Source organism: Phalacrocorax aristotelis, chromosome 25, assembly GCF_949628215.1.
Source record: "Phalacrocorax aristotelis chromosome 25, bGulAri2.1, whole genome shotgun sequence".
Lineage (NCBI taxonomy): Eukaryota > Metazoa > Chordata > Aves > Suliformes > Phalacrocoracidae > Phalacrocorax > Phalacrocorax aristotelis.
Window position 1 is genome coordinate 156,800 of NC_134300.1, and position 24,619 is coordinate 181,418.

Consider the following 24,619-nt stretch of genomic DNA (forward strand, 5'->3'; position numbering starts at 1 on the left):
GCCGGGCCCTTCGGCCTGCCCTGGGCTGGGGCCACTTGCGGAGCCTCCAGGGGCGGCGGGAGGAGCGCTGACAGGCTGGGCCTCCCCTCTCTAGGTTCAGTCTTGGGAATGCTTCCTATCTTCCTCGTTTTTAAGAAAAAAATTGCATACAAGTTCTAACATTTTCCACACGCTCCCGAATTCCCCTCCTGCAGTGTGGAACGTCTTGAGCACCCCACTTTGGAGACAAATCTTCTACAGTTCTACAGCCATCTCAACTGCCACATCTTTTAGTTTTATTTTTTCTTCCTCCCCTTCTTCTTCTTTCTCATGTTTGACTTTTTTTTTCTCTCTGGTTTCACCTGGGGCTTTCCGGTTGCGCCATCTTCCCATGAACCTGCACTCGATAAATGCAGGTGTACGCTGGGTTTCCCCAGTTGCTCTTCACAAGAAGTTTGATAGACGGAAAGGCTCTGGGAAGCGGCGCGTTCTGTGAAGAAGAGTGGGAAAAGGAAACGGGGGTGTTAAGAGCGGCAGTGCAATCACCCCTTCTTTGCATGCCGGCCCGGCTGGGGCTCGGTCTCCCTTCCCTCTGCCCCTTCCCGCTGCTGCTTGCTCTGTGCTGACAGGGAGGCCGGGGAGGCGCTCCTGCGCGTGGGGCACCTGGTGTGCAACCCCGCCGAGCTCCCGCTGCCTGCTGTGCCTGCTCTCCCCCTGGCAGGCGTGAGAGCGCCGCGGGAGAAGGGGCGTGCTATGGTGGGAGGAGAGGACACTGTCCAGCCTGCCAGCAGGCCGCAGCATGGAGCGACGGTGCTGCCCGACGCCTCTCGCCACCAGGCCGCCCTGTTTCTCCACGGCACAAAGACGCTGCTTGCGTGGAGTGGGCGCGTGTGCAGCTGCCTCTGCTGAAGGCACCGGGCGCAGCCAAGGATCTCTCGGGACTCGTGCTCCTACGGGCCTGACCCTGCCCTTGCTACCTTCTTGCTACCACCACCGCGTGCTACTCAGCCCTCCCAAGCCCGCAGGTCTCTCTCTCATGACGGTGGCCCGGGCCCCTCTGCCCAGGGAGAAAGCATGCGTGCCCTTCCTCCATGGACTTGCAGGCAAACCTGCTGTGCTCCCTGGCATCTCGTCCCCGTGCGTGGAGCGTACCTTCAGAGGGAAGGTCTGAACGGCCTCTTTTGCCACGTTGTACGTGAACCTCCCAAGGAGAGTTTCCTCTTCTCCGTCCACATCCACTCCCTCAGGGGCAAAGCACAAGGAGAGCCGCTCAGACTCATCCCGACAGAGAGGCAAGGTATGCACTGGCTCAGCCCTGTTATCTACCCACCCTCTCCTGGGGCTCGAGCAGCAGCCTAGCACCGGGTATGGTGGAGCTCAGTCTCTGCTTTGAGATTTGGTCAAGAACCCAGAGGTGCTTGGCCAGGACAAACCTTAAGAGGGATGAAACCTCTCGAGCCCCTGAAGCGTCCCGCGAGGGCACTGCAGTGCTCGCGAGCGATCAGGACACAAACCCCAGAAGATGCACAAAAGCAAGCAGGGCCCTGTCCTGGCTTTGCCCCAGGGCCAGATGCCCGCCAGAAGCGCCCAGCAGAGACTTACAAAGACAGCGACGTCTCTGGGGGCACTGATGACGGTCCCAAATGGAGACACGTCTTTGGAGATGTGCTGCACAGTGATGGCAGTCAGATGGACTCGTGCTGGCAACCTGATGACCACCTGGCCCTGATGCCCTTGGAAAGGCCAGCAGTTTCCTGGGGAAACATCCGCCTGCAACCAGAACGCGACAGCAATGAAGTGTGAGAGAGCACTGGGGCCAACACCACTGCCCGTGTAGCTCGAAGCATAGGCGCCGGCATGTCTGTGGGGCCTATTTCAGCTTGAAAATGAGGCGCCTGTGAGGAACTGGACAGAAGCAGGAGGCCCCTGCCCTGCCTGACAAAGGGGGTCTCAGTATTAGGGAGCAGAGGAGAAGAGCGGTTACAAAAGCATCCTAGTCAGGCCCTCGCAGAAACACATCCCTGCCCAGCGGCTCCGCAGGGCACCCGCACCTCCCGCCTCCCGCCCGCAAAGAGGCACCGTTAGGGGTGAGTGTGGAACCAGGGTCGCCAGGGAGGAAGGCTTTCACCCAGCTGTGGCAGAGGACTGTGGGCAAGATGCAGCAGTTCACCTCTGTTCACCTCCCCAGGGGAACCACGGATCTCTAGCAAGCCCAGCCCTGTGTGAGAGCTTTGGTGTCCGGAACCCGAGCAGCACGGTGGGCTTGACCAGTACCACTGGCCTGAGGGGAGAGCCCCTGAGGTCAGTCCCCAACTTCTCGGGAAGGAAGGACACCTTCCCTTGAAGATTTCTGCTACAATTCCTGCAAAATAGTCTCAGGAGGCTTGGCAGCACGAAAGAACCATAAAGCCCAGCAGCCCCAATTCTCTTGGCAGTCGTAGGTCTCGGAAGTTCTCTGCGCGTCAATGGTGGCACCTGTAAGGAAGGGAGAGCAGATGACTGCTAGAGGCCGCAGACTAGGAGGGAGCTGGTGCTCAGGCAGTATTTGTGACGCCGCCGTCCAGCTCCACGTCTGTCAGTCCTGTCCTCATCACCACGCTGGGGGCGGGGGGGTGCCCGGCTGCACAGAGCAATGACAGCAGCCCCATCCCTGGTGAGTGCTTCTCTCACAGCACCACGAGGAGAAGGTGTGAGGGCTCTGGGAGCCTGCAGGCGCCCATGAGCATGACAGCAGACCAAAGCTGAGGGCTTGGAGCATGAGCAGCAAAGGACGGCCCGGCCATTCCCTTTGCAAATGCAGCGGAGAGGAGCAGAGCCCCTCCATCAGCACAGGAAGACGTGCGGGGGCAGCGCCAGGGGCACCTGTGCAGAGACCAAGGGCTTGACTGGGAGGGAGTCTGAGCGACCCACTCTGCCACAGTCTTGCTCTTGGACCCCGTGAAGGATTTAAGCTGCCCCATTTTGGAGAGCAGCGCCTGGAGCACGGGCTCCTTTGGGGAGTGCTAGGGGCAAGCGCAGGGCAAGGACTGGGCTGCTTGTGTCCATACCAGAGCTTTCCAGGGCCCAGTCAGACATCTCGACGTAGGCACCCAAAGCCTTCTTGGACGCTGCCTGGTTCACTTCCTGAGCTTCCTGGGAACGCCAGAAATCAACACAGAAAAGGACCACATCAGCAGGCAGTGCAGCGTGGCTCCTAGCGCCCGCAGAGGCAAAGGGTCAGTGTCAGGAAGGCAAGGCAAGGCAAGCCTTGTCCACAGAGCTGCAAGATTCTCCTGCCGGCATGAGCCGTGAGGACTAGGAAGATTATCTGTGGCCATGGCCATGGCCATGACCCCAAGGTGTGTTGATGTGGGTCCCCACACCACCGTCCACACCCGCTGTGCTCTCCATGTCAGCTGGGAGAGAGGCTCAGGCCCTGTAAGCCATGGCTGGCGCTGTACGCGAGCCTGGGTCCCACCATCGCCTCAGGAGCCTGCTCAGAGGAGCCAGAGGCACCGGCGCGCCTAGGAAAGGCTCTCAGGAGTCCTCTGCTGCCTGAAGCGGCCTTGTTACACTGGGGCTGGAGAGGGGCCTGTGCAGTGCAGAAGCTCACCCAGCAAGCCCCTGGGACAAAGGCTGGGTTGCTGCAGTCAGCAGTCTGACCCCACCAAGAATCCTGAAGAAAATGTTCTCAGGGGTTCTGCCCAGCCAAGCCTCCTTCCCCAAAATGCAGGATCACCTTCAAACTGCGGATCTGTGCCCGCAGCTGAGCCACCTCCTCCAGCAGAAAGCGTGTCTTTTGGGTTTCCTCCGCCACCAAAACGGGCAAGTTCCTGCACGACAGGAAAGCCGATCCGGTCAGAGAGCGGCCCATCGCCTCTGGGGAGCGTCTGAGCTCAGCAAGAGGAGAGAGAGACACGTGTGCTTTCCCTGCTTTGCCAGTGCTTCCCTTCCGCACCAGGCTGAGCAAAAGGCAAAGGCAGGAGGGAAGTACGGGAGCCCTGGCTGTTAGGAAAGCGAGCGCAGGTAGCACGAGGTCGGCTGACGCTTCTGCACAGAACCAATTCCATCTCAGGAAACCTCTCTTACCACAGCATCTTCAGGTTTGCCGACGACACACGTGTCAGCTCCTGGGAGGGAAAAATGCTCCATTATGGCATTCGCTACCAGAGTTGCCGGGGCTTCCCAGGAGAGGCTTCCCTAGGAAGGCACAAGCTGCCGCTTCTTTGGGTCAGCCTGCGTGGCAGCAGCACAGCCTGTGATTCCTCCAGCCACTGCCAGCAACGAGTCACTGACCTCTATCAGTCCCTTTGCCTGCGTTGTCCACACCGGCAGCGAGGTCACGCAGTAAGCACCAGCTGCAATTCACATCACCAAGAGACGGCTATTTTAGCGGAGTTGCTAGCCATCCCCCTGCAGCTGCGTTGTCGCCTGCCTGGTGCCCTGGGGCTGGGCAGCAGGTGAGCTGAGGAGGTGGGGAACGTGGGGTGCAGAGAGAGGACGCGCCTCTGACCGGGAGCCATCAGCCCAGGCTTGAGGGGACTGCGTAGCCGTGGCCTTCAGGTGTGCTCGGTGCCCCAGAGCTACTCCCCATTTCCCCTCACTGCTTCGGTGAGCACCGAGGCTGGGCTGCATGGGCTAGGAGAGGTACCTCTCCATGGGCCCCCCTGCACGGCCCCTCCCATCTGGGAATCCCCAGCTCAGGCTTGGAAAGAGCTACGCCCTTCTCTCACAGACTTGCAGACTAAGCAAGCCATTTGGCCCAGTGGCCAGAGCAGCAGCACGGCTGGGAGGCTACCAGTCTTACCGGTAGTCCAAACGCCAGTGCCAGTCAAGGACCTCCTCAGGACGCACCCGCACCACGGGCGTTTCACACATACCGGCCCAAAAGGAAAGCTGGCATCCAGCACAGCCAGGCTGTGTTTGCTCATGAAAACTCACCCCGAGCCACTGGGAGCCACAGGAAGACGACTTTCAGGAACCTCTTGCTCTGCGGGGCCATCTTTTGCCTGGAAAAGAGGGAGTCCTGTGGCTGTCAGTGCTGCAAGTCTTGGGCAAACCCCCACACCCGTGGATTTCCATCTTCAGGCCCTAAAGCCATTGCTTTGCACGCCTTTCCACACCATTCAACGCTGCTGGCAGCTCTTCCCCAAACGAAGGGCTCCAGGAGCACCTTCCGAAAGGGAATGAAAATCATGCAGGGAAGTACAGAGACTGAGCAAATGAGGACTGCTTTTCAGTAGTCCTTCTGGTGTGGACCTTGCTCTCCCTCTCTTTGGCTGAGAGAGCAGGCCTGTTCTCACTTGCAGTCACACAGATTGCTCTTAGGGGTGTTTCTCCGCGCAGCTGGGAAGTGCAGGGACCTTGTCTGGCTTTCCTTCCAGAGCCCTCCCAGACCTGTGTGGTCTCTTGCCAAAGCTGGGGAAGACCCTTGCCCTGCAGAGGCTTGGCTGTGCTCCCGAGCTTCTGGCTACACGGTGGTTTGTCCTACCACAGCTCTGGGAGGGTTCTGGGGCTCCGGCAAATGCGTGGGAGTGGGGCTGCCGAGGGGCTTTGCTCTTGGCTCTCCCCGAGAACGGGCACCGCACGAGCTTTGGCACCCGAGTGGGAGCCCTGGGCTGGTGGCTGGGGAACACCCTCTGCTCTCCCCCTTGCTTGGGGGAAGGGACATCCCCCTTCTCCCCCCACCCCCCACCACGGCAGAAACAGGTAGTACGTACCTGGCAAAGATGCGTGTGCTCAGCAGAAGTCTCCACGGGGAGACAAGGGCACCTGCCGGATGCCAAGCCAGGCTGAGGACCGCCCCTGGGCAAAAAAGCCAGAGAAAAGTTAGGCCTGTCTCTTGAGGTCTCTTCTCTAGGATGCCCAGCCACACGTGTTTGAGCTCCCTGCGGGAAGGCGGGCACCCAGTCCTACGCACTCCCTCCCTCCCTGGGGCAGCCTGCACTTCTCCTGCCCCTCGTGACATTTGGGCAGAGCTCTGGCACAGCGCAGCTCTCCAAGTTCACCCCAGGGGACTTCACAGCAAGCAGCAGTGCTGAGCTTACTTGCAATTCCTGTGGCCTTGTTGCGCCACTTGGCAGGCCCTTGCGTGGCAGAGCAGGGAGCCGAGGTGGAAGGGACCGTCACCAGCTCCACCTCCACGCACGGATTCCTGTGGGAAGAAAAAGACAAATGCCGGTTGCCCACCATCCCCACGCCACGGGAGCCGAGGCTAGCGGGAGCAGCCTGAGCAGAGGCCCTTGACAGAGGACGGGCTGTCCCAGCCCACCCGGCAGGACAGCCCTATTCTGAGCCCGTCACTCCCTGCTTCCTGGCACCAACTGCCCCTTTGCAGACACCTCTCGGTGGCCGTCTGGGGAGAGGGCACAGGCTGCTGTCCCCCATCGTGGGCCACCCCCCTCCTCCCTGGTCACTGGCGTTCTCCCAACCCCTCTCCTCCCCGCACAGCTGCCCCACCACAGCTAGGCAGGACCTCGCCTCAGCATCCCAAGGGGGGGCAGTGTCAGGTCCCAGGGGCTGGCCTCCCTGTGCAGCAAAATCTCCCTGCGCATCAGGGTGGGCTCTGACCCCTGCAGCACAAGGCTACCCCCTCCCCAAAGGCCCCTGCTGCACACTGGCTTCTGACGCCGCTGACTATATTGGGCCACTGCCCTGCTACCCCCCCAGCCTGACGCCCCAGGCAGGAGCAGCCCACTTCGTACGCGCTGGCCTGGCAGCAGCTCGGCCCCGCTGCCTCCCCTGCCAGCTCTTGTCTGGCATTAATCCCAACGGAGCCTTTGGAGGCCCCTTGGTGTCTTCCCTGGGGGGCCTTTCTCCTCGCCATCTCTGGGCCAAGGCAGGCTCCCCGCTCAGCTCTTCCCCCTCAGCCCCAGCAAGCGTGGCCTGCCCAGGCAAAAGCAGCTCCAGTAGCAGCCACGCGCCGCCTCTCAGCAGGAGCGCACCTGCCCGGGCAACAGCCACACGCATCTGTGGGCTCCTGCCCCACGCGCCACAGGGCTGTGCGGGTGGCCAGCTCTGAGCTCACAGTGGTGGCTCTGACGTCACACTGGGGCTCCCCAGGGCTGAGCCGGGAGGGGCAGAGAGGCTGCTGCCGTCCCAGGCGCTGGGAGCCCGTGCCTGTGGGCGTGCTGAACCCTGCCACACTCCCGTGCCAGGTGGCTGCCTGGCCTGGCCGGCCGGGCAGGGTTCCAGAAACCAGAAAGGGTGCTGGAAAGGGGGCTTTGCTCTTGCCCCACAAGACAGCCGCTTCCAGCAGCGGTTCTCCTCTCAGAACCCTTTTGTGGGCCAAGAAGAAAAAGGGCCAGTAGACCGGAATGTGCTGTCAGGCGCCCAGCGGTACATCTGGTTAACAAGGACTGTTTGTTTTCTTGCCCTGCTGGTTCTGCCTGGGACATCCGAAATCCAACAAAAATGGGACAAGGCTGCTGATGACCTTGTCAGCTCCACAGCCACTGTCAGGATGGCTAGCCCTGCTCCTCAGCCTGGGCAGCTCTTCCTTCTTTACCATGGTAAAGGCCTGTGGCAGTGACCTGCTCCCAGCACAGACCAGTCCCTCAGCAGGCCCCGTGCTCCACCAGACTCACTCTGGCCAGCCCTCGAAGGTGGAGACAGTGAAAAGCGACATCATGGCTGAGAAGACGTTGTCAAAGTGGAAGTTGCTGTGCAAGCAGACACGCTTCTCTAGCTCAATCTGTGTGGGGTCCCCGTCCATGTAGTTGATGAAATAACCCCTGCGGCAGAAGGGTTGCAGCGGTCACCAGGCAGGGCCACTGTCAGCCCACCCGCAGCAGCACTGGCCCAGGGCTCCTTGGTCCCTGGGAGTGGGAGATTGCCCTGTGCTTGTTTCTGATTTGGTGAGGGAGAACAGCATGAGACCTCGGCTCCACTTTCTGGATGCAGCATCCCCATGCAGGAACACAAGTTGCCCCCTCCCATCCCTGGCCACTGCCCTGCTGGGGCTGAGCTGCAGACAGCTCTTACCTGCACTCCTTCTCCGTCATCTTGGATGGATCTGTGCATCTATAGAACTTGCCCTGCATTTAACAGAGATCAGAAGAGGCTACGATTTTGCTGTGACTTCAGAAGCCCTGGGGAGTTCTGACTTTTTCACAGCCCACAGTCAGTCCCTACGCTGCCTCTGTGCTAACTCTGGCCCCTGCCTCTCACCACCGCTGGCTTCCCTGCTTTGCATGCCAATGCAACCCAGTTCACAGGGTGTTGCAGGAGCCATGGCAGACCTTGGGGTCAATCCCAGGCTGAGACAAGTAAATGTTGCCTAGTGTTGGGAACAAATCTTCCAGAGCCCTGAGCTGAGACCTACCTAGTTCATCCTATCTGGGAGCCAACTATTTGGAAAATAGGGAAGAAAGCAGTAACCCTAGAATTAACTAAAAATTAAGGTATGCTGACAAGTCTGCTCAGTCTGCAGGGTGTCCTGAAAGCTCTCCCCATGCCAGCCGGGAATTTAAGCTCAATTATTAGAACAAAGCTGAGCTCAGCCAGAGCCAGCTCTGCCTTGGAACAGCCAAGGCCCCGAGAGCAAGAGCGGTGCTGTGAAAAAAGGAACCAGTTTGCATCCAAAGCGCAGGGGAAGTCAGAAGCACTTGCTGCCTTCAAAAGGGGAAACTGAGGCACTAAGTGGGGTGAGGCAGCCAGACCCCTTACATGTGCTGTCTGGACCTGACAGTATCCTGGGTGTTTCCTGCCCTCCTCCCACTGCAGGGTCTTCTGCCAGGAGGTCTAGTGCAGGCAGGTCTTCTTGCAGAGCACAGATAGTACAGCCTGTGCTGACCTCAACACTGGGAGACACCATCCCCAAGGGCTATGTCTAGGATACACCTGAGCAGAATATCTCTCCTGCCCTCCTTAGATACGTCTCACCTTGAAGAGCTGGACCCTGATGCAGGCAAACATGAACTGCAGCAACGTTGTGATGACCACAATGTTACCGATAGTCTTGATGGCCACGAACACGCACTGGACCACGTGCTGCAGAGGTCGATGATAGTGCACACATGAGCATGCCTGCTGCAAGCCCCTGCTGCGTGTCCCACACCCTATCACTGCACAGATGGGCCCCAGGGAGAGTGGAAGCCTGCTGCGAGCAGTGGGATGGGGCAGACCCCTTCCACGGATGGGGAGTGGGAATTGGTTTCCTGGCACCGCAAACCCCACAGGGCATGATTCATGCCACATAACCTCTCATGAGGACTCCCACGGACCAAGGACCCCAGCCTCAGCCTCCCTCTTACCTTCAGCCCCTTTGCCCTGTTAATGGCTCGCAGAGGCCACAGTACCCTCAGCGCCCGGAGAATCTTCACCACTGAGATGGCACTGGACCTGAGGAGGAAGGTAGAGCTGCGATGGGGCGATTCCCCTGCCCAGGCCAGCCTGGCACAGCCCCACCAAGCAGCCATGGAGGCCAGGCTGGGACCAGGGGGTGAGGCGCAAGGGATGGCAGAGACACGCATAAATCACTAAGCCACCACCCCACATAAGGCCAAGAGACACAGGCAGCTGGAGAAAGCAGCTCCAAGTTGAATTCCTACCCAGATCTTCCCTTTTGACACTCAAGAAGTTTGCCTCCCTGCGTCCCAGTTGTCTGTGCCCTGTCCCCCTAAGCATGACTTCATGGACACTAACACATGGGCTAATGTCCAGCCCATGGGCTGGCTGCTCCTTCTCTATCCAGCACAGAGAGCTGCAGCACCCCAGCTGCCCTGCCAGGCTAAACAGACCAGTGCCCACCCTGAGAAGTGTGGAGGTGCTTACTCGATTCCCATGGAGATGAGGGAGACAGCGACCACCAGCAAATCAAGGATATTGAAAGAGTTCCTGCAGAAGGAGCCTTTGTGCAGGAAAGCACCATAGGCTGTCATCTGGGGAGCAGAAGGAGTTAGGAGAGAGGCCAGGCAGGGCTTGGGGACATGGTCCCTCCACAGCCCTGGGGCGGACAAGGCATGAGGGGCTTCTCACAGCTCCATGGCCTGAGCACCCTATCCTGCTCAGGCCTCTGCCTCTGCAGCCAGGCAGGAAGCTGAATCCTCTATACCGTACTGGCTGGAGACAAAACACTTCCCAGTCATTCAGGGTCATTCATAAAGAGGAGAAGAGTAAAGAGCCTTGGAGTGGGAGCAACATGCAGCAGCTGCTTGAATTACTGTTTTACTCCACAGACTTCCATTGCTTCCTCTTTCTCAAAGTTTTTGTTAAGGGCATGTCAGAACTGAAATGCTGGTGCCATGGCCCATCTGTCCCTGTGCCACAGCACAGCTGACTTGGCTGCCTGACCTCACTGGAGGGGACACGTGGCCGCTGGGGCAGGTGATACACCACCTAGACTGCATGAACTCTGGGGACACGAGGATCAGCCAGCACGTTCGCCTCACTGGGACCTCAAGCTTGTGCTGAAAGAGCATGAATGCCCATGGCCAGAACAGTCTATACCCATGTGCTGGGTCATGCACACAGCCGGGACCACGGGGCAGAGGGACTCACCTTCAAGATTATTTCAACTGTGAAGACAGAGGTGAAACCAATGTCAAAGTATCCAAGAATCTGGGGACAGAAGCACCAGAGCCAGATGAGATTTGGGTGACATGAAACGCTCCAGTGTGTTCAAACAACCTGGCACTGTGGTTTTGCCCCCCACTCTGTGGACTGGGGAGCCCATCTAGCTCAACAGAGCCTGCAAACCCAGTGCCAAGAAGAATACTGAACTTTCCTCAGCTTTGCTGATTCTCCCCAGCGCCTGACCCAGCCTGCAGCCTGGGACCACGCTCTCCGTTTCCAAGTGAGCGAGGCTTGACCTGATTCACTCGAAAGCATCTGATGCCCCAAAACACTGAGTGCCCTGGGAAGACCCCCCAGTCCCTGCCAGACACTGCACGGGTGCAGAACCATTTGTGCCTTGTGTGGCTAGACCTGTGGCTCCCACTGCTCCATGCCAGCAGCATTTCAGGGTGCTGCACACACCAGCGGTCCAGACTGGAGTCTCACAGGACATCGCTATCCCCAGTAAGCCTTGAACCAAGGTAATCTCGCACTCCCTGTCAGGTGGATCTCTTCACCCAGAAGTAAACTGAGACATGGAGGAGTAAAAACTTGTCCCAGCTGTGCCCTGAACGGACAACAGAACCAGGCTCTCCTCCCAGAGTGTATTGCCCTTGCAGAGACAGGCGTAAAATCACAGCTACCTGCCTAGGCAAGACATCTGGCAAGCGGATCTCTGCCTACCTGGGAGCTGGGTGTCTCCATGAGGTCTCCCCCACCCATCCCAACACTTCACAACTACTTGGGCACCTGGTTGCGGAAGGACTCGGCCCGGATGGGATCCTCAGCTGCCAGCGAGATGCTGCTGAGCAGAATGAAGAGCAGAATGAAGTTGGTGAACCAGGTGGCATTGACAATTCTGTGGCACAGCATCCGAAACCTGCCAGGGACAGAAACAGCATGAGAGGCTGTGAGGGGCCAGAGGGCCATGGTAGCCTGGAAGAGGGTTATGGCTAAACCTTGAGGACAGGAAGGCCCAAGGCATGAGGGGATGTCTGTGCCAGCCCTTCCACAGAGAAGACCTTTCCCAGTGAGCTGGCTCCCTTCAGAGCCAGCTGTTACACACCAGCAGGACCCCACTGGGAAGGGTCGGTGTCAGAAGTACCTGGGCCAGGCCTGGCTCCACAAGGCAGGGAGAAGGGTCAGTGCCTACTTATTGGTTGGGCTGAAGATGAAGAAGGAGCTGGCTTCAGGCATGGGCACGGCCTTCTCTTTCAGCTGTAGTTCTGCGAGTGGACGTGGCCGAGGACTCAGGGGGATTTCAGGCTCATCTTCCTCATCATCACCTGCAGGGTGGCCACGAGGAGGGAAAAGGAAAGAATCCCCCAGAGACAGAGAGGGAATGTGACCTTATGGACAATCCTCTGATCCTGTGATCCTTATTTGGCATCTGTGCCAGAAGGACCTCAGTACTCCGAGGCAGGCAGAGGGTCACCACATCCTTTGCTCCTCACACAGCCAGGGTGCTGGAACCATCCCTCCCTAGTGCCTCCCCAGCTTTCCCTGACAGGGACATGTCTTACCTGGGAAGTCTGCAGAAGGGTAGGGGTCTTTGATCTCATTGACATTGGATTCAAATTCGTCCACTTTCAACTGAAACAAGGGAGAGACAGAGAGGAGGACATGCAACCGCCTGTGCCAGTATTGCTGCCAAACGTTGCATGTTGGCCAGACCCTGTCATCTTGGAATTCCGTCATGTGGGCAAGCAGCGCCTCTGCATTTGCCCTGTACAGCACCCAGCACATGGAGTCCTGGCAGGGTGAGGGGAAACACCTCAGGGATGCTGCAATCTGAGCAAAGAGCAATACCGAGAGGATGGGACAGGGGAACGTGTGCTGGCCAAGAACCTGGGGCCAGGCACCTATACCATGGGTGGAATAAGACATGGGGTGACTCCTGGGTGAGTTCCCATGGGCATCTCTGGAAAATGAACAGGGAAGTAGCTGCTGGCCAGATGCTTATAAGAGGCAGCTCGGCACACAGTCAGCACAGCTGTATAGAGGGTTTTGCATTCAGGGGCTGCTGGTGTGGACGTAACGGAGGTATGGAGTGCTGCTGACCTGCTCTGCTCCCCTCCACACTGGTGTGCACCAGTGCCCATCTCAACCACTGACAACTGGCTGTGGCCAAGGAAATGAATCAGAGGAAGAGAATCCCCAGCAATGGACCTTTTTCACCAGGCAACATGTCCTGCCTGGGCCCAGAGAACCCCCATCACCAGACGATGCTACAGTGAGGAGCGATTCTGGCCCAGAAGAGTCCAGACGCAGGCTGGCTCCAGGCCTTTGTCAGTTCTGGATGGTGGGAGGAGAAGCCTGGTCCCCCACCATGAGCTCCCCAAGGCTCAGCCCCACCAGCACTGACCTTGGCTGTTGTGGGAATCCCTTCTCCCTTCATTTTCTGCTCAAGCTTCTTTGCCAGCATCTGCTTGTCATCTTCAGATTTCTCTGGGTAACCTCTGAATGGAGAGGAGGGGAGAGCAGGAACTGAACTCTGGGCAGGGTCACGGGTAATGCCGTTCTGTGCCCTTGCACCAAAGCACCTGATCTGGGAGCTCCCGCTGCCAGGGACGGCAGCACTCACCTGGACATCTTCCGCCGCTTGCGTTCCTCTGCTTTGGCCTTCTGGGCTAAGGTCAGGCTCTCAGCCTCAGCCAGGTTATCAACTGCAATGGCCAGGAAGACATTGAGGAGGATATCTGGAGGGACAGCGCTAAGGACATTAACTCGGTTCATGTTTGGAGGATGTGGCCAGAGCTGCCCATGGTCTCCAGGGTGCCCTGAGAAACCTTCCTGGAGTTGAGCCCTTGAGACAACCCTGGCTGGTGATCCCTAACCCTGCACCCATCCTTGCGAGTACTGAGCTCTGGGCTGGCCGCCCTCTCTCTGCCTTAGCTCAGTCCATTCAGCTCAGTCCCGTTACTGCATCGACCGATGGCTGAATCTGTGCCTGCCAGTCATCCAGACCTGCCCCGTGGGGTGCTTTCCTCCAGACCCCGGACCTCAGCCACTACCAGTGCCAGCCCTGAAGCCTGTGGTATGTTCCCCTGCTGTTCAGGACTGAAAAGCTTAAGGCAAGCACTGAAAAGCTTAAGGAAGCTCCCCTTACCCCCCTGCATAGCCCTGTTTAGCTGATGCTATGGGGCTGGGTACAGGGAGCCTGGGCCTGGCTTTGCAGGCAGAGGATACAGTTCCCACAAACAAAGAGGATGATAAAGTAGATGCAGACCAGCATGCCAGGAAAAGATGGGCCCCATAGGCCATGGTCCCATCGTACATGATTGAATTCCAGTCCTCTCCAGACAGGATCTGTGAGCAGAGCATAAACAGGACTCCAGACCCAGAGCGGGTACTGTGACTGCATGTATAAATACGTGTGGCTGTACTGCGTGAGTGCAGGCAATGTGCGTTTGTGTGTACTATGCACGTACAGGTGTAAATGTACACGCTTGTGCTGGTTTTGGCTGAGAAGGGGTTAATTCTCCTCACCGTGGGGGGTGGCTGCCTTTCCGGCTTCCCGCGCTCTGCCGCGGGGGGGTGGGGGGGGGCTGGGAGGGGCGGGGCCGCGGTGGGGGCGGCTGACCCCGACTGGCCAGTGGCATGTTCACTCCATACCACGTGACACCACGACCAGGATATTAAGGGGGGGGGTGAGGTGGGGTGGGGGGGGCAGTTGCGGCTCGGGAGCGGCGCGGCGGCGGGTGGCGGGTGGTGGGTGGCGGGTGGCTGCGGTGCGTGGGGTTTGCTCCGGCGGTTCGTTCCCTCTCTCTCCCACCCCTTTCCCCCCACCCCGCAGGCTTTGCGCCTCTCGTTGTTCTCCTTTCCATTGCATTTCTGTTGTTGTTTCTTTTAATTTTAATTGTTAAACTGCTCTTATCCCAACGCACGAGCGTTACCCTTCTGATTCTTTCCCCCATCTACCGGTGGGGGAGTGATCGAGCGACTGTGTGGGGCTGAGCTGCCGGCTAAACCACGACAGACTTGAATTTTAGCTGGCGACTGTAAGATTCCAGCTGACTGTAGGGACGGAAAGTTAAAGTTGTTAGCGTTTTTCAGGGTTGGCCCGAGAATATTCCTTCATTTCAGCTGTTTCTTCTATTATGCTCTTTATAATAAATTCTCAACTACTGTTTTTACAGGTGACATAAGCTAGGAGTAAAAACATAAAGCCAGCTGGGGCCCAAGACCAGCACTGTTGTGCTCATATGACATTGTGTCCCAGGAGCGAACTGGCTCACGTCAGTGCTACCTCAGAAATCTTTGTATTCGCTACTCAGACCTCGATTTTTCCTCACTGTGCAGTTTGCGTCTAATCGTAGAATGTCCTGAGCTGGAAGAGACGCACAAGGACCGTCAAGTCCAGCTCCCGTCCCTGCACAGGACAAGCCCAAATTCGCACTGTGCCTCTGAGGGCGTTGTCCATGTGCTGCTTGAATATCGCCAGGTTGGTGCCGTGGCGGCCTCCCTGGGGAGCCTGTTCCAGGGCTCCACCACCCTCTGGGGGAAGAACCAGTTCTTCTCCTTAACTATACGCTTTATTGCCCAGTTCTCAGCGGCTTCTGAGGTGGGATGTTTGCTTTGATCAGTCTCTTAGCTCTCCTCAAGGAAATAGTGGTAAAACAAGTGCTTCTCTATCTCTCAGTTCCTGACTCTGGCCATCAAATTCTGTTTTGCCAAGCTCACGTAGTTCGTTCTTGTGGCTCAGCGGAGAATTCCAAAACGACCATTTTCTTCAGGATATCACTACATTGATGTTAAGGAGTTTTGTTCCTGATTTCGGTGACACTGCGGCGGCCGGGCAGATGGCAGGCCCGGGTTGCGGGTCGAGCAACAAGCCTTGGGCCAGCTCTTCGGGGCTCCCAGGCTTCGGAGCTCCTCCCTTACTGTCCCGGTAGTGGGGCCGCAGGAGCGGAGGGAACAATTTGGCCTAGCACCTTCCCGGCACCCAGGCTGTTGCCAAGTTTCTGTCGAACGGGTGTCGAGAGCCTGTGTGACTGGCCTGTCAGAAGCCCCGTTCCTCCGCCCGTGCGCGTCCCCGTTCTAGATCTCGCTGCTCTCTGTTGGGGGTCCTTCTGTGTCACATTGGTTACCGTCAACGGGGAATTTTTGAGCGTTTCGCCCCTCGTTATTCTGTTCTGCCCTTGCCATTTGGAGCTCCCTGACCCGTGTTCCCTTCTGACGGACCACCGACTCTAGGCTTCCCAGAAAGGCTGTCTGGTTCCGCAGCCCTTGGGGTGCTGCCGTCATGGGCTCCACCATCTAACGCTAAGGCTAGGCTCTTTGCTCCCACAGGCGCTGCATTTTGCAAGCCTTTGTTTCTCCGTCCTGCAGTTGCTGTCATGGACATGGAGTCCTGGGGTATAGCGCCTTCTCCATCAAGGATGTCCCAGGCAGCCACGTTCTCTGTTGACTCGGAAAGCCCGTCTGGAGCATTCCAGGGACAGGAACCGCTCCCACAGGAGCCCCCTTCCAGAGCTGGATGAGGGAAGCCCGTCCCTACCCAGAGGATCACGCCCAAATGCTGCCCTGACCCATGAGTGCGAGAGCTGCCCAGCCTGCCGCAAGCCCCTCAGGCACCCTTTGCTGCCAGGGCCCTCCTGTCATCAACGGCACTGGCAGCTCTGCTGCCTGGACGGCCCGCTGCGCTGGCGGGTCCGTGGGCCCGGGCAAGCCTGGGGCTACCCAGGGGGAAGCAGGCGCCTTGTGCTCCCCTGCTAAAGCGGCTGGCATGGCTGTGTAGCTGGAGCTCCGCACTGCCCCAGCACGGCTTGGCCCTGCACCGGCGTGGGGCTCCCAGCGGGCAGTGAGGTGGGAGTTGGCGGGGCCATGCTCCATACAGCCTGTGACCCCGTGCTGCCAGGCTGGGAGCCTGGTACGGCCCGTGCTGCCCAGAGCCCTCAGCGCAGCCTGTGCCCCTCTGCTCCTGGGCCCTCCAGGCCACTGCAAGACAAGGAAGGAGCACGCTCACGCTGCCATTTCAAATGAGGGAAGCGGAGGCAGAACCAGCAGGGGCAAGAAAACAAACAGTCCTTGTTAACCAGATGTACCGCTGGGCGCCTGACAGCACATTCCGGTCTACTGGCCCTTTTTCTTCTTGGCCCACAAAACGGTTCTGAGAGGAGAACCGCTGCTGGAAGCGGCTGTCTTGTGGGGCAAGAGCAAAGCCCCCTTTCCAGCACCCTTTCTGGTTTCCCAGGGGTGCCCAGGAGAGATGGAACCCTGCCCGGCAGGCCAGGCCAGGCAGCCACCTGGCACGGGAGTGTGGCAGGGTTCAGCACGCCCACAGGCACGGGCTCCCAGCGCCTGGGACGGCAGCAGCCTCTCTGCCCCTCCCGGCTCAGCCCTGGGGAGCCCCAGTGTGACGTCAGAGCCACCACTGTGAGCTCAGAGCTGGCCACCCGCACAGCCCTGTGGCGCGTGGGGCAGGAGCCCACAGATGCGTGTGGCTGTTGCCCGGGCAGGTGCGCTCCTGCTGAGAGGCGGCGCGTGGCTGCTACTGGAGCTGCTTTTGCCTGGGCAGGCCACGCTTGCTGGGGCTGAGGGGGAAGAGCTGAGCGGGGAGCCTGCCTTGGCCCAGAGATGGCGAGGAGAAAGGCCCCCCAGGGAAGACACCAAGGGGCCTCCAAAGGCTCCGTTGGGATTAATGCCAGACAAGAGCTGGCAGGGGAGGCAGCGGGGCCGAGCTGCTGCCAGGCCAGCGCGTACGAAGTGGGCTGCTCCTGCCTGGGGCGTCAGGCTGGGGGGGTAGCAGGGCAGTGGCCCAATATAGTCAGCGGCGTCAGAAGCCAGTGTGCAGCAGGGGCCTTTGGGGAGGGGGTAGCCTTGTGCTGCAGGGGTCAGAGCCCACCCTGATGCGCAGGGAGATTTTGCTGCACAGGGAGGCCAGCCCCTGGGACCTGACACTGCCCCCCCTTGGGATGCTGAGGCGAGGTCCTGCCTAGCTGTGGTGGGGCAGCTGTGCGGGGAGGAGAGGGGTTGGGAGAACGCCAGTGACCAGGGAGGAGGGGGGTGGCCCACGATGGGGGACAGCAGCCTGTGCCCTCTCCCCAGACGGCCACCGAGAGGTGTCTGCAAAGGGGCAGTTGGTGCCAGGAAGCAGGGAGTGACGGGCTCAGAATAGGGCTGTCCTGCCGGGTGGGCTGGGACAGCCCGTCCTCTGTCAAGGGCCTCTGCTCAGGCTGCTCCCGCTAGCCTCGGCTCCCGTGGCGTGGGGATGGTGGGCAACCGGCATTTGTCTTTTTCTTCCCACAGGAATCCGTGCGTGGAGGTGGAGCTGGTGACGGTCCCTTCCACCTCGGCTCCCTGCTCTGCCACGCAAGGGCCTGCCAAGTGGCGCAACAAGGCCACAGGAATTGCAAGTAAGCTCAGCACTGCTGCTTGCTGTGAAGTCCCCTGGGGTGAACTTGGAGAGCTGCGCTGTGCCAGAGCTCTGCCCAAATGTCACGAGGGGCAGGAGAAGTGCAGGCTGCCCCAGGGAGGGAGGGAGTGCGTAGGACTGGGTGCCCGCCTTCCCGCAGGGAGCTCAAACACGTGTGGCTGGGCATCCTAGAGAAGAGACCTCAAGAGACAGGCCTAACTTTTCTCTGGCTTTTTTGCCCAGGGGCGGTCCTCAGCCTGGCTTGGCATCCGGCAGGTGCCCTTGTCTCCCCGTGGAGACTTCTGCTGAGCACACGCATCTTTGCCAGGTACGTACTACCTGTTTCTGCCGTGGTGGGGGGTGGGGGGAGAAGGGGGATGTCCCTTCCCCCAAGCAAGGGGGAGAGCAGAGGGTGTTCCCCAGCCACCAGCCCAGGGCTCCCACTCGGGTGCCAAAGCTCGTGCGGTGCCCGTTCTCGGGGAGAGCCAAGAGCAAAGCCCCTCGGCAGCCCCACTCCCACGCATTTGCCGGAGCCCCAGAACCCTCCCAGAGCTGTGGTAGGACAAACCACCGTGTAGCCAGAAGCTCGGGAGCACAGCCAAGCCTCTGCAGGGCAAGGGTCTTCCCCAGCTTTGGCAAGAGACCACACAGGTCTGGGAGGGCTCTGGAAGGAAAGCCAGACAAGGTCCCTGCACTTCCCAGCTGCGCGGAGAAACACCCCTAAGAGCAATCTGTGTGACTGCAAGTGAGAACAGGCCTGCTCTCTCAGCCAAAGAGAGGGAGAGCAAGGTCCACACCAGAAGGACTACTGAAAAGCAGTCCTCATTTGCTCAGTCTCTGTACTTCCCTGCATGATTTTCATTCCCTTTCGGAAGGTGCTCCTGGAGCCCTTCGTTTGGGGAAGAGCTGCCAGCAGCGTTGAATGGTGTGGAAAGGCGTGCAAAGCAATGGCTTTAGGGCCTGAAGATGGAAATCCACGGGTGTGGGGGTTTGCCCAAGACTTGCAGCACTGACAGCCACAGGACTCCCTCTTTTCCAGGCAAAAGATGGCCCCGCAGAGCAAGAGGTTCCTGAAAGTCGTCTTCCTGTGGCTCCCAGTGGCTCGGGGTGAGTTTTCATGAGCAAACACAGCCTGGCTGTGCTGGATGCCAGCTTTCCTTTTGGGCCGGTATGTGTGAAACGCCCGTGGTGCGGGTGCGTCCTGAGGAGGTCCTTGACTGGCACTGGCGTTTGGACTACCGGTAAGACTGGTAGCCTCCCAGCCGTGCTGCTGCTCTGGCCACTGGGCCAAATGGCTTGCTTAGTCTGCAAGTCTGTGAGAGAAGGGCGTAGCTCTTTCCAAGCCTGAGCTGGGGATTCCCAGATGGGAGGGGCCGTGCAGGGGGACCCATGGAGAGGTACCTCTCCTAGCCCATGCAGCCCAGCCTCGGTGCTCACCGAAGCAGTGAGGGGAAATGGGGAGTAGCTCTGGGGCACCGAGCACACCTGAAGGCCACGGCTACGCAGTCCCCTCAAGCCTGGGCTGATGGCTCCCGGTCAGAGGCGCGTCCTCTCTCTGCACCCCACGTTCCCCACCTCCTCAGCTCACCTGCTGCCCAGCCCCAGGGCACCAGGCAGGCGACAACGCAGCTGCAGGGGGATGGCTAGCAACTCCGCTAAAATAGCCGTCTCTCGGTGATGTGAATTGCAGCTGGTGCTTACTGCGTGACCTCGCTGCCGGTGTGGACAACGCAGGCAAAGGGACTGATAGAGGTCAGTGACTCGTTGCTGGCAGTGGCTGGAGGAATCACAGGCTGTGCTGCTGCCACGCAGGCTGACCCAAAGAAGCGGCAGCTTGTGCCTTCCTAGGGAAGCCTCTCCTGGGAAGCCCCGGCAACTCTGGTAGCGAATGCCATAATGGAGCATTTTTCCCTCCCAGGAGCTGACACGTGTGTCGTCGGCAAACCTGAAGATGCTGTGGTAAGAGAGGTTTCCTGAGATGGAATTGGTTCTGTGCAGAAGCGTCAGCCGACCTCGTGCTACCTGCGCTCGCTTTCCTAACAGCCAGGGCTCCCGTACTTCCCTCCTGCCTTTGCCTTTTGCTCAGCCTGGTGCGGAAGGGAAGCACTGGCAAAGCAGGGAAAGCACACGTGTCTCTCTCTCCTCTTGCTGAGCTCAGACGCTCCCCAGAGGCGATGGGCCGCTCTCTGACCGGATCGGCTTTCCTGTCGTGCAGGAACTTGCCCGTTTTGGTGGCGGAGGAAACCCAAAAGACACGCTTTCTGCTGGAGGAGGTGGCTCAGCTGCGGGCACAGATCCGCAGTTTGAAGGTGATCCTGCATTTTGGGGAAGGAGGCTTGGCTGGGCAGAACCCCTGAGAACATTTTCTTCAGGATTCTTGGTGGGGTCAGACTGCTGACTGCAGCAACCCAGCCTTTGTCCCAGGGGCTTGCTGGGTGAGCTTCTGCACTGCACAGGCCCCTCTCCAGCCCCAGTGTAACAAGGCCGCTTCAGGCAGCAGAGGACTCCTGAGAGCCTTTCCTAGGCGCGCCGGTGCCTCTGGCTCCTCTGAGCAGGCTCCTGAGGCGATGGTGGGACCCAGGCTCGCGTACAGCGCCAGCCATGGCTTACAGGGCCTGAGCCTCTCTCCCAGCTGACATGGAGAGCACAGCGGGTGTGGACGGTGGTGTGGGGACCCACATCAACACACCTTGGGGTCATGGCCATGGCCATGGCCACAGATAATCTTCCTAGTCCTCACGGCTCATGCCGGCAGGAGAATCTTGCAGCTCTGTGGACAAGGCTTGCCTTGCCTTGCCTTCCTGACACTGACCCTTTGCCTCTGCGGGCGCTAGGAGCCACGCTGCACTGCCTGCTGATGTGGTCCTTTTCTGTGTTGATTTCTGGCGTTCCCAGGAAGCTCAGGAAGTGAACCAGGCAGCGTCCAAGAAGGCTTTGGGTGCCTACGTCGAGATGTCTGACTGGGCCCTGGAAAGCTCTGGTATGGACACAAGCAGCCCAGTCCTTGCCCTGCGCTTGCCCCTAGCACTCCCCAAAGGAGCCCGTGCTCCAGGCGCTGCTCTCCAAAATGGGGCAGCTTAAATCCTTCACGGGGTCCAAGAGCAAGACTGTGGCAGAGTGGGTCGCTCAGACTCCCTCCCAGTCAAGCCCTTGGTCTCTGCACAGGTGCCCCTGGCGCTGCCCCCGCACGTCTTCCTGTGCTGATGGAGGGGCTCTGCTCCTCTCCGCTGCATTTGCAAAGGGAATGGCCGGGCCGTCCTTTGCTGCTCATGCTCCAAGCCCTCAGCTTTGGTCTGCTGTCATGCTCATGGGCGCCTGCAGGCTCCCAGAGCCCTCACACCTTCTCCTCGTGGTGCTGTGAGAGAAGCACTCACCAGGGATGGGGCTGCTGTCATTGCTCTGTGCAGCCGGGCACCCCCCCGCCCCCAGCGTGGTGATGAGGACAGGACTGACAGACGTGGAGCTGGACGGCGGCGTCACAAATACTGCCTGAGCACCAGCTCCCTCCTAGTCTGCGGCCTCTAGCAGTCATCTGCTCTCCCTTCCTTACAGGTGCCACCATTGACGCGCAGAGAACTTCCGAGACCTACGACTGCCAAGAGAATTGGGGCTGCTGGGCTTTATGGTTCTTTCGTGCTGCCAAGCCTCCTGAGACTATTTTGCAGGAATTGTAGCAGAAATCTTCAAGGGAAGGTGTCCTTCCTTCCCGAGAAGTTGGGGACTGACCTCAGGGGCTCTCCCCTCAGGCCAGTGGTACTGGTCAAGCCCACCGTGCTGCTCGGGTTCCGGACACCAAAGCTCTCACACAGGGCTGGGCTTGCTAGAGATCCGTGGTTCCCCTGGGGAGGTGAACAGAGGTGAACTGCTGCATCTTGCCCACAGTCCTCTGCCACAGCTGGGTGAAAGCCTTCCTCCCTGGCGACCCTGGTTCCACACTCACCCCTAACGGTGCCTCTTTGCGGGCGGGAGGCGGGAGGTGGCGGGTGCCCTGCGGAGCCGCTGGGCAGGGATGTGTTTCTGCGAGGGCCTGACTAGGATGCTTTTGTAACCGCTCTTCTCCTCTGCTCCCTAATACTGAGACCCCCTTTGTCAGGCAGGGCAGGGGCCTCCTGCTTCTGTCCAGTTCCTCACAGGCGCCTCATTTTCAAGCTGAAATAGGCCCCACAGACATGCCGGCGCCTATGCTTCGAGCTACACGGGCAGTGGTGTTGGCCCCAGTGCTCTCTCACACTTCATTGCTGTCGCGTTCTGGTTGCAGGCGGATGTTTCCCCAGGAAACTGCTGGCCTTTCCAAGGGCATCAGGGCCAGGTGGTCATCAGGTTGCCAGCACGAGTCCATCTGACTGCCATCACTGTGCAGCACATCTCCAAAGACGTGTCTCCATTTGGGACCGTCATCAGTGCCCCCAGAGACGTCGCTGTCTTTGTAAGTCTCTGCTGGGCGCTTCTGGCGGGCATCTGGCCCTGGGGCAAAGCCAGGACAGGGCCCTGCTTGCTTTTGTGCATCTTCTGGGGTTTGTGTCCTGATCTCTCGCGAGCACTGCAGTGCCCTCGCGGGACGCTTCAGGGGCTCGAGAGGTTTCATCCCTCTTAAGGTTTGTCCTGGCCAAGCACCTCTGGGTTCTTGACCAAATCTCAAAGCAGAGACTGAGCTCCACCATACCCGGTGCTAGGCTGCTGCTCGAGCCCCAGGAGAGGGTGGGTAGATAACAGGGCTGAGCCAGTGCGTACCTTGCCTCTCTGTCGGGATGAGTCTGAGCGGCTCTCCTTGTGCTTTGCCCCTGAGGGAGTGGATGTGGACGGAGAAGAGGAAACTCTCCTTGGGACGTTCACGTACAACGTGGCAAAAGAGGCCGTTCAGACCTTCCCTCTGAAGGTACGCTCCACGCACGGGGACGAGATGCCAGGGAGCACAGCAGGTTTGCCTGCAAGTCCATGGAGGAAGGGCACGCATGCTTTCTCCCTGGGCAGAGGGGCCCGGGCCACCGTCATGAGAGAGAGACCTGCGGGCTTGGGAGGGCTGAGTAGCACGCGGTGGTGGTAGCAAGAAGGTAGCAAGGGCAGGGTCAGGCCCGTAGGAGCACGAGTCCCGAGAGATCCTTGGCTGCGCCCGGTGCCTTCAGCAGAGGCAGCTGCACACGCGCCCACTCCACGCAAGCAGCGTCTTTGTGCCGTGGAGAAACAGGGCGGCCTGGTGGCGAGAGGCGTCGGGCAGCACCGTCGCTCCATGCTGCGGCCTGCTGGCAGGCTGGACAGTGTCCTCTCCTCCCACCATAGCACGCCCCTTCTCCCGCGGCGCTCTCACGCCTGCCAGGGGGAGAGCAGGCACAGCAGGCAGCGGGAGCTCGGCGGGGTTGCACACCAGGTGCCCCACGCGCAGGAGCGCCTCCCCGGCCTCCCTGTCAGCACAGAGCAAGCAGCAGCGGGAAGGGGCAGAGGGAAGGGAGACCGAGCCCCAGCCGGGCCGGCATGCAAAGACGGGGTGATTGCACTGCCGCTCTTAACACCCCCGTTTCCTTTTCCCACTCTTCTTCACAGAACGCGCCGCTTCCCAGAGCCTTTCCGTCTATCAAACTTCTTGTGAAGAGCAACTGGGGAAACCCAGCGTACACCTGCATTTATCGAGTGCAGGTTCATGGGAAGATGGCGCAACCGGAAAGCCCCAGGTGAAACCAGAGAGAAAAAAAAAGTCAAACATGAGAAAGAAGAAGAAGGGGAGGAAGAAAAAATAAAACTAAAAGATGTGGCAGTTGAGATGGCTGTAGAACTGTAGAAGATTTGTCTCCAAAGTGGGGTGCTCAAGACGTTCCACACTGCAGGAGGGGAATTCGGGAGCGTGTGGAAAATGTTAGAACTTGTATGCAATTTTTTTCTTAAAAACGAGGAAGATAGGAAGCATTCCCAAGACTGAACCTAGAGAGGGGAGGCCCAGCCTGTCAGCGCTCCTCCCGCCGCCCCTGGAGGCTCCGCAAGTGGCCCCAGCCCAGGGCAGGCCGAAGGGCCCGGCTTCAGTTCACAAGAGGGAGGCTGGCCCCGCCCGCCGGCCCGCGCGGGCTCTGCAGGAGCTCCCCCAGGCGCCCGCCCACCCTCTTCCCGGCTTCTCAGCCAATGGCGCCCGCCAGGCGGGGACAGGCAGGGCCCCCCGCCAACCACCGCAGCGCCCCTTCTCTGGCCCCGCCCCGCTGCGGCCGCATGCCGACGGACGAGCACGTTGCTACGGGCGCGCCCGGAGCGCCAGCCAGGGCCCCGGGTTCGAGTCCCGCCGCTGGGTTCGAGGCCCGGCGAGGTCAAGGAATGAGGCGCTTGCTGGCGTGAATGCCTCACGTACCAGCCAAAGGGCTGCCCGCGCAGGAGGGGAAAGGTTGTTTAATTGGAAAATGTAGTTATAATTTGGTTTTAAGTACGGGTGCTTGTAATAGTTGTTTTGGTCAGTTATTAAGAGAAAAAGAATTTTGCCAAGGATGTTTTCTTGTTGGGGGGGTCCGAGTCCCCTGCCTGGTTTGGAAAGGGCTTCGAGTCCCCAAAGTTGACCAAGCGGGTTAGAGTCCCACTGAATGGGGTTTGAGTCCCCAGTTTGGCTACTTGTCTTGACTGGTCTCTGAATTTTGGCGTGGTTATCAGAATATGGATTTATTTTTGCATGTTTGGTTCAGATAGTTGTTTTGACATTTAATATGTCATTTAATGTCATTTAATAATGTCATTTAAATAATTTAATTTAAGTAATTTAATGTCATTTAATAATGTCAT

At 59.2% G+C, this 24,619-nt stretch overlaps 1 protein-coding gene and 3 long non-coding RNA genes across 4 annotated transcripts; 2 read left to right on the plus strand and 2 right to left on the minus strand.

Moving 5' to 3' along the window:
• Window positions 1-2,978: 2,978 nt before the first annotated feature.
• LOC142048196 (uncharacterized) lies at window positions 2,979-5,907 on the minus strand. Its single transcript, XR_012657428.1, has 3 exons — window positions 5,679-5,907; window positions 4,900-4,967; window positions 2,979-4,316 (listed from the first exon to the last, which is right to left on the minus strand). It is a non-coding gene; the product is annotated as an uncharacterized LOC142048196 (long non-coding RNA).
• Window positions 5,908-5,994: 87 nt separating this feature from the next.
• Window positions 5,995-15,771, minus strand: LOC142048164 (voltage-dependent L-type calcium channel subunit alpha-1S-like; the record flags this gene model as incomplete). The annotated part of the gene is given in 15 exon segments (XM_075074806.1): window positions 5,995-6,112; window positions 7,545-7,691; window positions 7,942-7,994; window positions 8,842-8,949; window positions 9,213-9,300; window positions 9,733-9,839; window positions 10,459-10,518; window positions 11,263-11,392; window positions 11,666-11,798; window positions 12,036-12,105; window positions 12,878-12,971; window positions 13,097-13,211; window positions 13,702-13,767; window positions 13,770-13,821; window positions 15,676-15,771. Coding segments are annotated over 15 exon segments (1,437 nt in total), but the record flags the coding sequence as incomplete, so codon positions are not given.
• Window positions 15,772-17,968: 2,197 nt separating this feature from the next.
• Window positions 17,969-20,892, plus strand: LOC142048195 (uncharacterized). Its single transcript, XR_012657427.1, has 3 exons — window positions 17,969-18,197; window positions 18,909-18,976; window positions 19,560-20,892. It is a non-coding gene; the product is annotated as an uncharacterized LOC142048195 (long non-coding RNA).
• A 1,124-nt stretch (window positions 20,893-22,016) lies between these two features.
• Window positions 22,017-24,055, plus strand: LOC142048193 (uncharacterized). Its single transcript, XR_012657426.1, has 3 exons — window positions 22,017-22,295; window positions 22,656-22,745; window positions 23,408-24,055. It is a non-coding gene; the product is annotated as an uncharacterized LOC142048193 (long non-coding RNA).
• Window positions 24,056-24,619: the final 564 nt, after the last annotated feature.